This window comes from Chinchilla lanigera, unplaced genomic scaffold (genome assembly GCF_000276665.1).
Source record: "Chinchilla lanigera isolate Chin_1 unplaced genomic scaffold, ChiLan1.0 scaffold00156, whole genome shotgun sequence".
Taxonomy (NCBI): domain Eukaryota; kingdom Metazoa; phylum Chordata; class Mammalia; order Rodentia; family Chinchillidae; genus Chinchilla; species Chinchilla lanigera.
Genome location: NW_004955557.1, coordinates 1,171,936 through 1,190,950, shown reverse-complemented (window position 1 = coordinate 1,190,950; position 19,015 = coordinate 1,171,936). Strand labels below are relative to the sequence as shown.

The following is a 19,015-nucleotide window of genomic DNA, read 5'->3' as shown; positions in this document are numbered from 1 at the left end:
TTTTTTTTTTAATTTTTATTTTTCACTGTTTTTTTTTTATGTAAACCAAGTAATGGGCAAAAAGTTATTTAGACAACATACATGATCTACATTTTATGTTCTAGTATGTTTTGGAGCATAAAGTATAACAATTTTTCCTATTTTTCACATTTTTACCTGAAGTACAATATTTATAAAGCAAAACAGCTACTGTAACAAAAGCATTTTTAGGAAAGCTGTTTAATTTTTAATGATTGTTACCCAAGGGAAAACAAGTGATTACAACAGATATGACATCCTAGCTACAGTAGTACACTTAGCAATAATGATAGCATCAGTCACAAGTTAGAAATTGACAAACTGTGGTAACTATTGATTTTGTACTTTATACCATAGGAGGAAAGTCTATAGTTATAACAGGACCAACTGAGTTAAGAGTTTGTATCAAAGTGTTTCCCCTTGTTAGAGTGGATTTACCCTGGGTTCCTCTAGACAATCCGTTTGCCAAGGTCCTGGCACTTCCTGGGCTGGTTGTTGGTCCTGAGATGTAGGGTGATGGGCCAGGCACCAGGGTTCCTCAGGACTGAGGTTCCTGAAGTGGCAGAGAGGTGATAGGTCTCTCCCCTCCTGTGCGGCTCACTGAGGCTCCCTCAATTTTTTTTTTTTTAAAGGAACCCTGTGTCGAGGTCTGACTTTGGGTAGATCACAGTGAGTGAGCCACTCCACTGTGTAGGAATCCCTGACTCAGAAGCAGGTAGTCTATGAATGGTTTAATGCCAGGTTCCCCACAAATCTACATTACATGACAGGTGAGAGGGTGCCCCTCTTTCCTACTATACCCTGTTTCCCAGGACAAAGGGTCCTCTACACTGGACTCTGGTCCCAGTGAGGGACAGGACATGCCCCATGCAGGTATGAGATAGCCCACTGGCAGGAATGAGGAGTGAATCGGCTATCTGAGTTTTCTTTTGGACTGCCGTATCTTTCTGCTTAGGTGGGATTCTGATTTAGAGGATTTTATTCGTAATCCCACAGACGGTAGCTTTGTCCAGTTGGCTCCTCAGCCAAGCATCTATACCAAATGTCTGAACCTGCTGTCCCTCTTCTTCAGACCAGGATTACCATGGTACATCTTCTAGTTTTTGTGTAACTCTTGTCAGCCTTAGGTTAGTCTTCTTTTTGTCATTTAGTACCTGCTATATAATCTCCTTTTGTTCTCTTATTTTCTTTGTGGCTTTTTTGAGTATTTCACTGTAATTCACTATTCTGTCCTCAATTTCAGACATTCTATCTTCATATTAGTCATTCCTGGAATTTATGAATCCTTCAGTTTTTTATTTCAGGTATTTCTGTCTGACATCTTTTTTTTTTTTTTCCCCTGGTACCGGGAATTGAACTCATGACCTTGCACTTGCCAGGCAGGCCCTGTGCCGCTGAGCTAAATCCCCAGCCCTTTGTCTGACATCTTTTTGAGGATTCCATATCCTTGTTGAATCTGCCATTCAAGTTTTGGACTGTTTTGGTTAGCTTATCCAGTTTTTTACTTAGCAGTATGTCCCAAAACTCATGGACATATTCATTCAATTTGCTGTGAACTTTGGGTCATTTTCTCTTTCAACTCGTCTAGTTTTTTCAGCCTTTCTGTGTACTTTTCATAGAGTTCTACTACCTGGTATTTGCTTTCCTCTCCTTTTTTGGGCCATTTCCCCTTTTTAACTCCTATATGCATGTTTTGTTTGCTCTACAAGTCTGTTCTTTAAAGCTGATTTTTTGTATCAGGGTGCATGTCCTTCCCCTTAAAATTACCAGTGTTTTTTTTTTTTTTTGTTTGTTTTGTTTTGTTTTCCAGTACTGGGAGTCAAACTCACGACCTTGTGCTTGCCAGGCAGGTGCTGTGCCGCTGAGCTAAATCCCCAGCCCCCCAGTGGTTTTTGTTTATCTTCTCTGAGTCTCTCAGATGTGACTCCTCCTCTATTCAGTCACATTAGATTTCCAGTGTTTATTTTTGCATTTAAATTTTGAGCTCTTCACGGGGCATGGTGGCACATACCTGTAATCCCAGCTCGGAGTGCAGAGGATTGCTGTGAGTTCAAGGTTGGCCTGGGCTATATAGTGAGACCCTGTCTCCAAAAAAATAATGAAGTCCTTATAACCCCATTTAATTGAACTATAATACATGATAGTCTATTTTTTATTTTTATTGCTTTGGTTGGATCATAGTTTTGCTATATAGTTCAGGCTGGACATCAACTCACTATGAAGCCCAAGCTAGCCTGGAACTCATAGTGATCCACCTGCCTCACTCTAGAGTGTCAGGATTACAGGCATATGCTACCACATCCAGCTATCTTGACAGTTTATGATACAGAGTTTATGAGATATGTTTCCTTGAATGTCTTGACTCATTGAAGCTGTGCTCTACGTTCTTTTTTTTTTTTTTTTGAGACAGGGTCTTGCTTTGTAGTGCAGGCTGGCCTTGAACTCATTTTGTAACCCAGACTGGCCTTGAACCCTTGGTGATCCACCTGCCTCAGCCTCCTGAGTGTGGAGATTATAGGTATGCATCAAAACGCCCAGCTCCACGTTCATTTTTATGTCAGCCAGTTATATGATTATTCTGTGTGAAGCACAAGGTAAAATAATTTTAAAAAGTACTACTGAGCCTTTATAGATAGTAAGTAGTCAGTAAATATATTTGATAAATTACTGATTGTTGTTTTCCTTTTGGGGTTGGATAGAATTTAGGCCTCACATATGCTAGTCAGGTGCTATACCACTGACTTGTACCCCCAGCCTACTGGTTCATTATTATTATTATTGTTGTTGTTATTATTATTATTACTGTAATATTGCAATTGAACAGAGGACCTTTCCACTGAGCTACATCTTAAATCCCTTTTGTTTTTTTATTTTGAGACAGGGTCTTCTTTCTGCATTGTAATTTTCTCAGGCTGGGCTCAAACCTTCAATCTTCCTGCCTCAGCCTCTTGGAGTGCTGAGATTACAGGCATGTGCCACTGTGCTTAACCTATTTTTATTTCTTAGTGCTCATTAGTAATAAAGATTATTATTTTTACTCTTTTATTGGTTGTACAGATTAATAGGTTTCACTTTGGCAGATTTACACATGCACAGAAACATACTCTGATCATTTTCACTGTCCCATCACCACTTTGGCCCTCCCTTCGTAGTTTCACAATTTTAGGGGGTAGCTTTCTCTGTCTAATAATAGTCTTCCTTTTACTTTCTTGTCATCATTTTTCGATTCCATATATTAAAAAGAACAAGCAATATTTGTATTTCTGAGTCTGATTCAACATGATGGACTTCAGATCCATCCATTTTTCTTCCCTCCCTCTCTCCCTCCCTCTTTCCTTTTTGAGACAGAGTCTTGCTATGTAGGTCAGTTCACGCTGGCCTTCAACATACTATGTAGACTAGACTGGCCTTGTACTTGTGGAGGTGCTTTGGCCTCAGCCTCCCTGGTGGTAGAATTACAGGTTTGCGCCACCATGACTGGTAGATCTTGACATTTTCTTGACAATGACAGAATTTCATTGTTCTTTGTGGCTGAATTATGATCTGGTGTATATTATGTATGTGATATATATATATTCTTCATGGGCATCTAGGGTGGTTCCACAATTTGGCCTTTGTGAATTGTGCTACAATATACATGGGTATGTAGGTATACCTTTAGTTTGCTGACATTAGTTCCTTTGTGTACATATCAAGGGGTGGTACGGTTGGATGAAGTGGTAGCTCTACTTTTAGTTTTTCTGAGGAAGCTTCATACTGATTTCCATAGTGGCTATAGTAATTCATATTCCCACCAGCATTGTAGAAGGTTCTTTTTTTCTTGCATCCTCATCAGTGTGTATTGATTTTTGTATTGTTGATAGCCATTTTGACTGGGGTAAGCTGGAATCTCATTGTTTTGATTTGCATTTTCTTTAATACAGGTTATTATGTTTCATTTTCGGAAGCTGGTATATTCTTATATAGATAGCATATATCTTGATCATTTTCAATCCTTCATTCTCTTCTTTTCCTCCCTCTCCTGATTCTTTTACCCATTTCCAAGTTTACCTTGTAGTTTGCTATTTCACTTATTTATTAGTTTTCTGATACAAGAGAAAATGTGATATTTAACTTTCTGTGTTCTTTTTTTTTTTTGGTACCAGCAGTCGAACTCACAACCTCATGCTTGCTGGGCAGGTGCTATGCTGCTGAGTTACATCTCTGGCTGAGATTTAACTTTCTAACTTGGTATTTTTCAAATAATAGGGTGCTCGGTAGTTCCACACGTTTTTCTGCAACTGCATGATTTCATTCTTCTTTATGGCTGAATAATATTCTGTCATGTACATCTGCAGTGTTTTCTTTCTGATGCACATCTAGCGTTTTGCATAGTTTAGCTATTGTGAAATCAGCCACTAATAAATATGGGTATACATATATAACTATAGTATGTTGTTTTTAATTCTTTCAGGAATGTCACCTGGATCAAATGGTATTTCTATTTGTACTTTTTTTTTTTATTTTTTATTTTTTGGTTTTTCTCCGGTACCGGGAACCGAACTCACGACCTTGCGCTTGCCAGGCAGACGCTTTGCCGCTGAGCTAAATCCCCAGCCCCTATTTGTACTTTTTTTTGAGGAGTCACCATACTGACTTGTGTAGTAGTTGTACTATTTTACATTTTCTCTGAGAATGCATCATTATGTCATTTCTTTGGGATCTCTCTGTTTTTCTAATGTATGTACTCATAGCTATAAAATTACCTCTTAGAACTGCTTTCATTGATCCCATAGGTTCTGGTGTGTTGTGTTTCCCTTATTGTTTGATTTTAAGAAGTTTTAAATTTCTCCTCTGATTTCTTCAGTGACTCTGATCATTCAACCTGCCTGTGTTTGGGTAGTTCCTGTGTTTATTTTTATTTTATTTTATTTTGTTTTTTTGTTTGCTTTTGATTTTTAGTTTCACTTCCTTGTAATCTGACAGGACGGAGGAGATTGTTTTAATTGTTAAGTTATTGAGACTGACTTTAGAGTTTCTATTGAGAAGTGTGCTGTTACTCTGATGGCTTTGCCCTTATTGGCATTTTTCTTTAACATATTGCAATATTCTCCTGAATTTTTTATGATACTTTTGGAGAGGTTCATTTTTGGTTGTGTCTATTTGGAATTCTAAATGCATCCATTATCTGAGTATTTATCTCATTCCTCAGATTTGGTAAGTTATCTACAATAACTGCAGTGAACAGATTTTTCTGTGTCATTAGTCTTTTTTTCTTTACTATCTTCAGAGTATATTTCCTTTGAATTTGGTCTTTCGTTGTTATCCAAGAGCTCTTGAATAATTTGCTTATTGTTTCTTATTCTGTTTTCTTTATTATTGTCAGAGTGTTCCACCTTGTTGTCAGGTCCTGATAGTTCTTCGTCTTTCCTACTGTCAAGACTTTTAGTTGAGTTTTATATTTGACTGATGGAAGTTTTCATTTCCAGGATTTCTGCTTGATTCTTTTCTACAACCTCTGTCTCTTTACTGAACTGGTCTTTATATCTTGTGTTGTCTTTCTTAATTCATTCGGCTGCTTATTTTTTTTTTTTATCTCATTGATCATTTTAACTGTCAGTCTTTTGAATTCTTTTGGTTTTTTGAGACAGGGTCTCACTTTGTATTTCAGGCTGGCTTTGAATTCACCACGTAGCCCAGGCTGGCCTCAAACTTGCAGTGATCCTCCTGCCTCAGCCTCCTGAGTGCTGGGATGACAAGTGTGTGTCACCACACACCAGCAGTCTTTAGAATTTTTTAGCTGGATTTTCACTTACTTCAGTATCTCTGAGATCAGCTTGTGCGCAGTTACAAATATTTGGAGCCATTTTATTACCTTGTTTTCGCATAGGCACTGTGTTTTTATTTTGCTGTTTGCAGATCAGTTGGAGTGGATATTTGTACCACAAGTCTATGGGAGTATTTTAAGTCTCTGGCTTTCCTTTTGTGCTATGCCCTGGACTATGGTTATGTCTCATGTGAAAGTATCCAGTGTGTTCCATATGCTATGGTCAGTCCCTAGGACTACTTTGAGAGGAGAGACTAACTACCAATAACACGAACAGTCAAAATTGCAAACCTTACACACATAAACAAAAAATGCAGTAAGTGTTTCAATTTAAAAAATTATTACAGTAGAAGACACATTGCTATTAATCTCCCTCAAAACACTCCCTGTCACTTTGAATACTCTTTCGTGATTGTCTTTATAAGGTGTGATTAAAAACACCACATGCTGCTGCTGAGTGCCATCCAACAGAAAGGCAGGCTCAATAAAACATTTTAGTATATTTTTAGCCACCTTATTCACCAAATCTGGCACCAAGGAACTTCTCATTCTTCTCTAACATCAAAATGAAAGGTAAAGATTTTGAATTAGTTTGGGACATTGAGGCAGCTAGTGTAGTGTAACTAAAGACACTCATGAAAAAAGACTTCCAGAACTGCATTAGAAAGTAGTAGGAGTGATGGTGTGTGGTGGAAATGAGGAGGATTTTTTTGGGGGTGATTGATGGCAGTTGTCTTTTACTGCAATACATTTTTTGTTTTAACATGTTTACAATGGGACTGTAATTCATATATCAGGCTGTTGGGTGGCTCTAATTTGAATTTAATTGTTCCTGCCAGCTTGAACCATTGGTGGTACATATGTGCCTATCCCATTGGGAGGCTTGTACCACTTCCTAGGGGTTTTTTTATTACAGCAATGCGAAGAAAGGCATTGATTTAGCAGACCAGATGTCATCATTTTACAATTCCTTAAAGAAAACATTAAAATGGTATAAAAATTATAATACAACTGATGTGTTGTACAGTAGTTGTACATTCATATTATATACACTGGCAATGGGGTACTTTTCCTTTTTTTTTTTTTTTTTTTTTTGTATTGGGAATCAAACTCCGGACCCTGTGCTTGCTAGGCAGGTGCTTGTGTCGCTGAGCTATATCCCCAGCTCAGTGGGGTACTTAGAATATTATCATGTTAAAATTTAGAGAATTAATTATTGATAAACTATTCATGAATAGAAATACATTTCTTTTAATGAAATGTTTAATTAGTATAATAATTTAAAAAATTGTTATGAATAGTTGTTTTTTTTTTTTTTTGTACTGGGAATCGAACTCAGGACCTTGTGCTTGCCAGGCAGGCACTTGTGCCGCTCAGGTATATCACTGGCCCATGAATAGTGTTACTACTTATATTTGGGCAGTAATTATTCAATTTCAAGTAATTAGATTTGTTCCATTTAGAGACTTTTTATTAATTTTATTAGTAAGAAGACTTATAAAAATGATCAGATCCATTTGTATCACCAGTGGGACTTGCCCAAAGGGATAGTCATGCATGTACTGCTGGTGGTTCAAGCTGGTGGGACTGTGTTAAACACACTCTTTTTTTTTTTTTGAGATAGGGTCTTGCTATGTAGTTCAGACTGGTCTTGAACTCACTAGCCCAGGCTGGCCTCAAACTGGCAGTGATTTTCCTCAGCCTCCTGAGTGCTGGGAGTACAGGTGCATACCACCATGCCTGGCTTTTTTTTTTTTTTAATACACTCTAATTTTCAGTCACTTCTTATATATCTGTGTGTGTGTGTGTGCATGCATGCATACACACTCACACACATCAAACCTAGCCAAAGCAAGCAAAAACCCAAGAAATGGGGAGGAAAAAAAAAAGAAAGAAAAAAACCGAAAGTCTGTACCACTACACTTTCTTGTGGAGGTATTTATAATGGGGACCATTATCTTGTGCTGTTGTTTAGGATCAAGATCAGTATCCCAGAACGACTTGTCACTCGTGCTGCCTTTAGTCTGTCATCATCAGGAGTCTCTCTATTGTTCCTCATGAAGATGGTGGGACACTTGTGCCACTGCTCTTCCTCATTGCCACCCCAGCCACCTTTGTATGTTCCCAGAGTGCACCTTCTTAGCTGTGCCCCAATTCATTCTTTCTTTGGTTTGTGCTTATCATGGTGCCCAGCTGGGGGAGACAACAGACAGTATCACCTTAGCCACCTCTTCCTGCCCCTGCTGTTCCCAGCTTATTTCTGGGGGTAACTCAGCTCAGTTTCTCTCTCTCTCTGGTGAATTGTTTCAGTGGCACCCGGGGCTGAGAATGTGACAGTCCCAACTGGAATGACTTGCACCCCCTTTCTCTGGCCCTGGTGCTCTCTTCTCCTAGCGTTTCTGCAGCCCTCTCAGTCTCTTTCTAGCTTGCAGTTCCGGGGTATGCTGGTCCGGGGAGACTGCAGCTCCTTCCCAGCAAATATTGTAATCTCTGGGCACCGAGTCTTGGCAGAACGATCATAAGGTCCAAGTTTATGGTGATAGGCTAGACCCCAAGTGGCAGCTGTCCTGACAATTTCTTCTTTTCTTCTTTGGTGGGTTATACAAATCTCACAAAATGGCACAATCTCCAAACTTTTTTTTAATGTGAAGGAATAAAAGTCTTTTTTTTTTAATTTTTAGTGTTGGAAAGTTTCAATCTTCTCGGAAAAGTAAAACTCCTTAATATTTTTGTTTCTTTCTTCTGTGATACTGGGATTTCAATCTAGGATATTCACACTGAACTACATTTCTAGCTCTTCTTATTTATTTATGTGTTTATTTTGAGGTACCAGGTTGGGCAAGAACTTGTGATCCTCCCATGTTAGCCTCCAGTAATGGGATTACAGGCAAGCACCACCATGCTTGTGTTTTGATTTCTAAGGGTTTTCTAAGTAGAATCTCTATACAAATGAGAGAAAATAATAACTAAAATGCTTACTGATACTATGACAAGGTATGTACTGCTATTGATTGTGAAAAAAAGATGGATTAAACCCAAATACAAGTACATTTTTTGCCTTTTATCCCCCTGGATTTTTAGTTTCTTTTGATAGTCTTGTACTAGGTAGGTTTAGTTATTCTTAAAATTTAGGTTAGAAGTAGAATCTAGTGATACATTTTAAATAGTTTAATGCAAAGTAAAAGCTTAACTTCTATTTAAACATGCCAGATACAGCACATTGAAAGATAATAAAATCTTGAAAATATTGAGTAAGTAATGTCAGCATTTTTCTTAAATGATATTTTGATCCTTGGTAAGTATACAAGTTAGATATGTTACCCTTATGTTAAGTCCTCGGTGAAATAAAATTGAATCCTTTTAATTTGTACTTTGACTATACATATCTCAGTGTAGAAAGGATTTTAGTTTATTAAATATTTATATTTAAATTTTTCTTTGATAGTGAAAGCAAGTTGAATACATTGGTGCAGAAGCTTCATGACTTCCTGGCACATTCATCAGAAGAGTCTGAAGAAACAAGTTCTCCTCCACGACTTGTGATGAGCCAAAGCACAGGTAAATTGAAAAAGAATCTATTGTTTCTGCTATCATTTTTGTTTAGTTTTTGGAGGAAGCAACTATTAAAGGCTTTCAATACTTGAAAAATGAAATTAGTACTTTTCATGGAAATTCCTGTTGTACATCTTTGCTAATATCTAGGAAATTTTAATTTTGATAAGTAAAAATGTAAGTTTGTAGGAACTTAGAGAAGGAAGCACTTCATATGGTTTTGTGTACAGTGGAAATATCTGATAGGAGGTGGTGAATAATGAATGTTAATCATAATGAATAGATAGGACTAGAGGTGGCAGTAGTGTAGAAATATTTATTCTAGTAGTTAGTTGTATACTAGGAAGTAAATTTTTATGTTGCTTGATAATATCTCTGAGTCGATTTAGTAATTAAATGAAAAACACTTAAGCCTTCCTTTCTCCTTTTCTGTTTAAAAAACATTCTGTTATCATGTGAGTACCATTTTCAAGTAGCTGCATATATAAAGCTTAATATACAAACACATACAAGATATATAGAAAAAAAAGTAAGATAAATCATAGTGAAAAGTTCAACCATATAATTAGAATTTCAGAAGGAGAAAAGAGAATGGGTCAGAATTTGAATTTGAAGAGATACTGGCTAAGCATTTTCCAGAAGTGATGAAAGACATTAAGTCACAGGCTCAAGAGTTTCTATGAATCCCAAGCAGGGCAAATAAAAAGACAACTCCAGCTAATCTGTCATAATCAAACACCTAAAGAGCAAAGGGTTAGACAAAATCTTGTGAACAGCCATGGGGAAAAAGGATATTCTTTGCAAAGGAACAATAGTAATAGTGATGACTTATTTAACATCAGAAGTGATACAAAATAGATGACAATGAAATGTTTTCTTTAAAGTAAGAAATGAAAATAATTGCAAATTTAGAATTCTATACTCAGTGGTAACATCTTTTAAAAATGAAGGATGCAGCTAGGTGTGGTGGCACATGCCTGTAATCCCAGCACTTGGGAAGCTGAGGCAGGAGGATCCCTGTGAATTCGAGGTCAGGCTGAACTACATAGTGAGATCCTGTCTAAAAATCACAAAACAAAACAACAAGAAACAAGAAGGATGGAATAAAGACATCTCCAGACAAACGAAAAGGGAGAACTTGATATCAGCAGATCTACAGTATACTAGGAGAAATTAAAGATTTTCTGACATTAGAAATAAAGCTGTTTGAAATATAGACACCAAAAGACAGAAAATAAGAAATACCAATGGGAAGGGTGAATAGATGGGTAAAACTAAGTCCAAAATTTAGTTTAGGATTACTTATTGCATATAGTTGACATGTCTCTGTATTCTTAAAATCTTAAACAATTTTCTCTTCTGTGTTGGTAGCTTGAAACATATGAAATTTACAGGTCTATTACTTTGTTGATTGGCCCTATATTAGTTGATTGTCTGTATTTTTAGGAGAAGATTCAGGATACATATTTTTGGTAGGAATACTACATAAAGTAGTGTTGTGTTCTCAGTGAGTTTGTCATATCACAAAGTATGTGATATTGTGTATTATGATTTGTTACTTTATTGGTGATGTTACTTATGTTATTTTCTTATAGTTGTTCATTAGATTGATCTAAACAATTCACTTATTCCTTTGTAATTTAATAATAAATAATTGGATGAAGAGCATGTTGAAATAACTTAGGTATTTTTTCATCAGTAGTTTAATGGATTTTGTGTTACAAATGATCATAAAATTAACATAAAAGAAAATTAAAAACAACCCCAGTTTATTATCTCATAGATCAGAAGTCTGGTATGTTTTGTAAGGCTTATTTCAGGGTATCACAAGATAAAAGTTAGGGTGTCAGTAAGACTTTCTGGAGATTCTGTGGAAAAATACATTCCCAAACTTATTCAAGTTGTTGGAATAATGAAATTTTTTGTGATAGATTATATGTCTGAGATCTCATTTTTCATTTGCTGTTGGCTATGATCCTTTCTCCTAGCTCTTTTCAACTGTCCAAATTTCTTTTCCCATTGTCCCCTCCATCCTCAAAGCCAGGAGGAGCAAACACGTTGAGTCTTCTGCATACTTTGCGTCTCCCTGAGTTACCCTTTTCCTTACTATTTGTTATTTTCAGGAATAAAAGCTGGAGAAAATTTCTGCTTATAAGGACTCATATGATCAGCCTCACATAATCTTACTAACTGTGCCAATTTGCATGACATAGTCATGGAAATGATAGTATATTCAAAGGTTCTGGGAATTTGGGTGTGGAATCTTGTTGGCCATTACTAGAAATTCTTTATATCAAAATATCCATTCCTGAATTGTGGCTGAATGAACACTACCTTTATTAGTTGAAATAAAGGAGCAAGGGGTAGGGTTGTGTTCTGTATTCATATGTACTCTTTTTCCATTAATATTTCCTTTTTACTTAAAGACAGTGTCTCATTATGTAGTTTAGGGTGGCTTTGAAGTCATTTTGTAGCCCAGGCTAATCTTGAAATTGTGGTGATCTTCCTTCCTCAGCCTTTCAAGTGCTGGGATTACAGGTGTGCTCCACCATACCTGCCTCCGTGAATATTTTCTTATTGTCATTATTTTGATGCTCAAATTGTATACCAATTTTGCCACATCTGAATGGTCTCCATTTACATTTTACAAGCCTTCATCATTCCTTGTACACTTACTTTCTGCTTCCACAGGATGTTCAAGGCTTACTTTCAATTTTTCTTTCCCCAGCCTTATAATCAGTTATTTCTCCGAGTAGTTTCTGTTTCATTTGGCAGTTGAATATGATCTTTGAGAAACCATCATCAGAGTGCATGATATATTCATTGCTTCCAGGATGTCCTTGGTTTCTAGGCTCTTTCACAGACAAAGCCAATATGTGTGTTACGTTTTCTTGAGTTGATACTGATAACTTCTAATTTGATACCATAGGCTTCATTCTAGCTGCCCCCCTTGTTCCCTTGTTCTTTTGCCTTACTGGAGATTTAACATAAGTATCACTGAGCTATATCCCCATATCCCCAATCCTTATTTAAATTGTATTTTCAGATGGCCTTGCTAAAGCTGGCCTCGAAGCCACAATTTTGCCTCAGCCTCCCAAGTAACTGGAATTACAGGTCTACACGATCACCATGCCCAGCTTTGTTTTTGTATTTTTAACTTCTTTCTCCCATAAAAAGAAACTTGACACCTGTTGTCAGTTTATGTGTTCATTTGTGTAGTCCTCACTGTACCTGTATCAGTTGTCCCTCGCTATATCGTGATTTCACTTATTGTGGCTTCACTGTATCATGGGTTTTTTTTTAAAAAAAAAAAATCTAATTCTGTATTGCGGAGTTTTTGCTATATTGTCGAATTTGCGGTACTGTATATAGGTATTTGTATAATACTTATGATTTTTAATTATTTTTGCCTAAAAAACATAAAACAATATAAAAATATAAAAATGTTAATTCAAACATATTAAAAGAATATTAAATCAAAATAAAATACAGTATGTATTTCATCAGCGGATGAATACCATACTGTACACAATAGAAATGCCACTACCCCTTGCACAAGTTTGCCATAGTGGGATTGTATGCGGCTCACTATTGGCTGATGGAATGGAAGGTGACCAACCACAGCATTGTGTTGTGTATCCTGGATGCTAATTGGCTCAGTGACCGAGCATCGGTCTGTTTGCTCTCCTGTACTGTGTCCACACCTTCAGCATCTCTCCTTGCGTTTAAGAGCATATGAAGTGTTTATAAGAGTGTGGGAAAGGTTAATAAGAGAGTGGGAAAGGTTTATGGGAGTGTGGGAAGGGTTTATAAAGCCTTAAAATATATGTAAATAATAAATATAATGCTGCTATTTCGCAGATTTTCACCTACCTTCCGGGGGGTGGGTCTCTGGAACATAACTCCCGTGATAGGTGAGGGATGACGGTATATATCGTTTCAGAATTGCTAACCATACCACCACAGAAAAGAAATCTAACAACACTTCAGTATTTGTTTAAGATTCTTTAAACGTTGTCAGAGTCCTTAGTTCACTAATTAGTGAGTTTTGCTTCTGGTTGTATTATAGGAACTGCAGTTGGACAAACAAATACAGTTCAGAAATATCAAGAGCTACATAAACTCTGGGCAACATACCTAAGAAACTAGACATAGACATACAGGAGAAAAACTGGAGAGTCAACACAGCAAAGAAGGAAATGCCAGTGGGTGAATTCTCCTTTAATTAGCCTTTTTGAATCAGAGGAGGTCCATTTAATTCCATTTGTGACGCTTAAGGTGTGGAAAAGAGCCTGCAGTCTTGATGCAGTACCAAGGAATATATTAGGAGAACCATAGCTAGCAGCTATAAAGTGCCTGGGGAGATCTCAATTAGAACAACTGAATGAAAGACACAAATTCTGTAAACAAGAAATCCCCAAAACCCCAGACACCTATACCCATACAGACATTTGACTGAACTCCCTAAGTCTATCCTAGATTCCAGGCCGTCCAGTTAGGGCTAAAAGAGTAGAAGAAATCTTTCTGTTGTCTACTGCAGAGCAGACAGAGTTTGCTTGATTTCAGGTATGTTAACTGTCTACTATCACACAACTACTTGGAGGAACATAACCCATTTAAGTATGTTTACTGGAGCTTCCACAATGTTCTGTATCCAATAGATAAAGAAATGAAATGTGAACTATGCTCAAAAGGAAGGAGTATCAGTAGAGACAAACTAACATGTGGAAATTGACAGACAAAAATATTAAAGCAGTTGTAATAACCATGCTCAAATATAAAAAGAGAAATATACTTGTGATGAATGGAAAGATAGAAAATTCCAGAAAGAGGGCTGGGGTTTTAGCTCAGCGGCACAGTGCCTGCCTGGCGAGCGCGACGTCGTGAGTTCGATTCCTGGTACCAGAAAAAAAAAAACAAAAAAAAACAAAAAGCAAACAGACAAACAACAAAAAAAGAAAATTCCAGAAAGAAATAAAAACTGAAGAAAACAAATTTGAAATTCTGCATCTCCGTTTGTTTTTGCAGTACTGAGCATTGAATCTAGAGCCTTTTGAATGTGCCTGGTTTTGTCTGGTTGAAAAGAGAACATTAAACAACATATGGAATAGGGAATGGTGGTGCACATCCGTAACCCCAACACTTGGGAGGCTGAGGCAGAAGGATCATGACTTAGAGGCCAGACTGGGTTACCTAGTGAGTTCAGGACCAACCTGGACTACATTGTGAGACCTTGTCTCACCCTGTTCCCCAAAACTAAAGAACAACTTGCTTGTCAATTTTTTTCCCTAAGAAACTCAAAAACTGTCAGTCAAACATATGGAAAGAATAGATGTTGCCCTAGGAGTGTAGGTTAGTGGTAGACTGCGTGTGTGGCTTGAGTGAGGCTCAGCGTTCAATCTCCAGTACAGTAAACTAGAAAAAAGAAAAAAAATAATTTTTCACAGTTAACTGTATAGTCTTAACTATTTTAGGTGTTTTTTTTTTTTTTTTTTTGTTTTTATTGGGAATTGAACTCACAACTTTGCACTTGCCTGGCAGGCACTGTGCTGGTGAGCTATATCCCCGGCTCTATTTTAGTTTTTTATTTGCTTTTTTTTGGAGGTGGCATCTCAATATGTTCTCCAGGCCGTTCTCAAATTCCTGTATTATTTTTGCTTTAATATATAAGCCTTTGATCCATTTAGATTTGATTTTAGTACAGGGTGAGAGATGTGGATCTACATTCAATGTACTGCATGCAGATAGCCAGTTTTCCCAGCACTATTTGTTTAAAGAAATTATCTTTCCCCTGGTGTATGTTTTTAGCCCCTTTGTCAAAGTTTAGATGGCTGAATGTCTTGGGTTTTTTTTTTCATCCTCTTTTTTGTTGTTGTTCTTGGTTTTTTGTTTTTGTTTTACACAGGGTCTCACTATGTAGCTAAGGTTGGCCTTGAACTCACAGCAATCTCCATGCCTGAGCCTCCATAGTGATGGGATTGCAGGCATGTGCCACTATATCTGTGGCAGCATCCTCTATTCTTCTCCATTGATCTACATGTCTGTTTTGATGCTACTGTGGTACAATGCTATTTATATCACTGTAGATTTGTAATATAACTTGAAGTCTGGGATTGTGTTGCCTCTTGCATTGCTCTTATTGATTGCTTTTGCTATTTTGGATTTCTTCTGTATAAATTTGAGAATTGTTTTATCTAGTTCTGTGAAGAAAACTATTGGTATTTTGATGGGGATCACATTAAATCTTTGCATCAGTTTTGGTAGTGTGGCCATTTTGGCCATATTTATCCTATCTGTTGAGGAATAGGGGATATACAGTATTTCCATTTTTTGCTGTCCTCTTTGATCTTTTTTACTGAACTGTAGTTTTCATTTATAGAGGTTTTTTACTTCCTGGGTTGGGTTAAATCCCAAGTGTTTAATTTTTTGAAGCTATTGTGGATTAGATATTGTTTTCCTTGTTTCTTTCTTGGCTATTTTGTGTTGACTTTGTATCCTGTGACCCCCCTGAACGCTTAAGTTATTAGTTTTAATAGGCATGCCTCCTTAACCTTTTGGGTTTTCTATTTAGGCAACCATTTTGTCTGCAAATAGGGCCAGTTTTGTTTTTTCCTTTCCATCAGTATGCCTTTTCATTTCTTGCTTTATTATGCTTGGTAGTGCTTGCTGTATTTTACAGTATTGTATTTAGGAATAGCAGACCATGGTTTTCCTAGTCTTCATGGGAAAACAATCTTTGGAAATTCAGTTTGGTGTTTGCTGTATAGGTTTCGTGAAAATTGCTCTTCCTTAAATTGTAAAAGTTCCCTTCTATTTGTAGTTTGCTGAGAGTTTTGAAAACTGAAATTTTTATTGAAATAATTACAGATTCACATGCAGTTGACAATCCTGAGAAAGCTCTTCTACACTTTGTCCAGTTCCCGCTAGTGGTGACATTCTATAGCACTGTAATATTGTTGCCAGGATATTGACATTGATAGAATCTACTAATCTAAAATGTATTTCCTTAGTTTTACTTATATTAGTGTTTCTATATTATGTTGTAGAGAGTTTTATTATCTCTTATTAATTCATATATCTACCACCACAGTAAATATATAGTTCTATCACTGCAGGTTTCCTTATCTTGCCCTTTGATAGTCATACCCCATTCCCTCCTCCACCCTTTGTTTGTGCCTGACATTTGCCAGCCACTAATTCGTCTTCCAAATATGTCATTTCAAATGTGTTATAAATTGTTTTATACAGTGTTGTTATGGTTTGTGTCTGGGTGTCCCCCCAAAGCCTCATGTGATCATGGGGCAGGCTTTTAGAGTTTGATTGATTATGGGTGTGAGAGCTACACCCGCCCTGGGGTGGATAGTTTGCATATGTAAGGGAGAGGAAGAGGCTGCTTGCAGGCATTCCTCCCTTTTAGTGGTTGTTGCATTTGCTGTGTTCTGCCGCCATGAGCTGCAGCCCTCTGCCATGTGCCACTGTGCCTTGTTACCTGCCAAGTATGGACTGAAACCTCCACAAACTGTAAGCGAAATAAACCTTTCCTTCCTTAATTTTGGGCGTCAGGTATTTTGTCCCAACAATGAGAGAAAAGTAACCAAGACAAGTGTATAAGCTTTTGGAATTAGTTTTTTTCACTTAGCATAATTTTCTGGAGATTCATCTAAGTTTTTGCATGTGTCAATAGTTCTGTCCCTATTATTGCATAGTAATATTTCATAGTATACCTATACTAGCTTATATATTCATCTACTGAAGTAAGAATTTCAGATTTCTGTTGTTAGAATTAAAGCTAACTGTAAACATTTATGTACAATTTTTTCTGTTTGAAATAGTGTTTTTATTTCTCTGGGATAGACCCAGGAGTATACAGGGTCATATGATGATTGCTGCTTTTTTTTTTTTTTTTGCACTACTGGAGACTGAATCCAGGGCCTGCACAATGAGCTACATCCTCAAGCAATTTTTAATATTTTTATTTTGAGACAGGGTCTGGCTAAGTTGCCCAGGCTGAGTTTGAACTTATGACCCTGTTGCCTCAGTCTCCCGCAGTGCTGAGATTACAGGTGTGTGCTACCATTCCTGTTTTGCATGTTTATTTTTCTTAAAGAAACTGCTAAGTTGTTTTCTAGAGTGGCTGTACATTTTCATATTCCCACAGCAATGTATGAGTGATCCACTTTCTGTATCCTTGCCAACATTTAATATTAACACTACTTAAAAATTTTTTAGTCATTCTAGTGCAGTCATCTCTCGCTATATCGCAGTTCACTTATGGTGACTTCACTGTATCATGGGTTTTTAAAAAAAATATATCTAATTCCGTATTGTGGAGATTTCACTATATTGTGGGATTTTTGTGGTACTATATATAGTTATTTATGTAATATTTATGATTTTAATTATTATTGTCCTAAAAATTTAAAACAACATAAAAATGGTAATTCAAACATATTAAAAGAATATTAAATAGAAATAAAATACAGTATGTATTTCATCAGCAAATGAATACTGTACTGTACACAATAGAAATGCAGTAGCCACTACCACTTGTGAAAGTTTGCCATAGTGAGATTGTACACGGCACAGTATTGGCTGATGGATTGGAAGGTGACCAACCACAGCATTGTGTTCTGTATCCTGGGCGCTGATTGGCTCAGTGACCGTAGCATAGGTCTGTTTGCTGTCCCACACTGTGCCATACATTGAGCATCTCTCCGTGTCAACTTCACATCGATGTCTGATCTCTGCGCCGTGTTGCTCAGCGGCGTTGTGTTTTTCTGAAATTTTCGTAAAAGTTTGAATTTATTTCAAGCCCTACGATGCCACCCAAATGTTGTACTCCTTTTAAGGCTTCTGACAGTGAACCTAAGTGCCAGAGGAAGGTGCTTACCATCAAAGAAAAGGTGGAACTTCTGGACATGTTAAAGGAAGGCAAAGCTACGAGGCTGTAGGCCGCCATTAGGGGATCAACGAATCTGTTTGTTACATAAAGAAGGATGAGAAGAATATTAGGTCGATGGCAACAATGACTTTTAACAGACTGCAGAGAGGAGGGTGGTCACTTCCCGCAACAAGGCCATTGTGAGGATGGGTCTGCATTGGCCCTGTGGATAAATGACTGCAAGAAGAAGAATATCTCACTGGATACCAACACCATCCGGATGAAGGCCAAGAAACTTTATGATAGTTTTGTAAAGCGCACGGATGTTCATGAAGGTAACGAGGACGACGAAGTAGAAGCAGGACCATCGAGTGCTTCTCCCACCAGACCAACCCCATTCAGTGCCAGCAAGGGCTGGTTTGACAAATTTCAGAGACGCTTTGGACTCAAGAGCGTTTCTCTGCATGGAGAAGGTGCCTCTGCAGATAAAGCCGGAGCCGAGGAGTACTTGAAAGACATGTTCAAATCCATCATCGAGGAAGAGAGTTGTAAGCCTGAACAAGGAAAAAAAACAAAAAAACCCAAAAGGGGCTGGGGATTTAGCTCAGCGGCACAGTGCTGCCTGGCAAGCGCAAGGTCGTGAGTTCGATCCCCGGTACCTGAAAAAAAAAACAAAAAAAAAAACCAAAAAAGCCTGAACAGGTTTTTAACATGGATGAGACGGGCTTTTTTTGGAAACAGATGCTGTCTCACATTTT

At 37.3% G+C, this 19,015-nt stretch overlaps 1 protein-coding gene across 6 annotated transcripts in view; it reads left to right on the top strand.

Moving 5' to 3' along the window:
- Positions 1-19,015, top strand: part of Atrx (alpha thalassemia/mental retardation syndrome X-linked) — a 305,334-nt gene that overhangs the window by 61,751 nt on the left and 224,568 nt on the right. For all 6 annotated transcript variants that reach the window (XM_005412622.2, XM_013508825.1, XM_013508824.1 and 3 more), the window contains one exon: positions 9,270-9,382. In XM_005412622.2, coding sequence (XP_005412679.1) covers positions 9,270-9,382 — 113 coding nt within the window. The remainder of the gene's footprint in view (positions 1-9,269; positions 9,383-19,015) is intronic.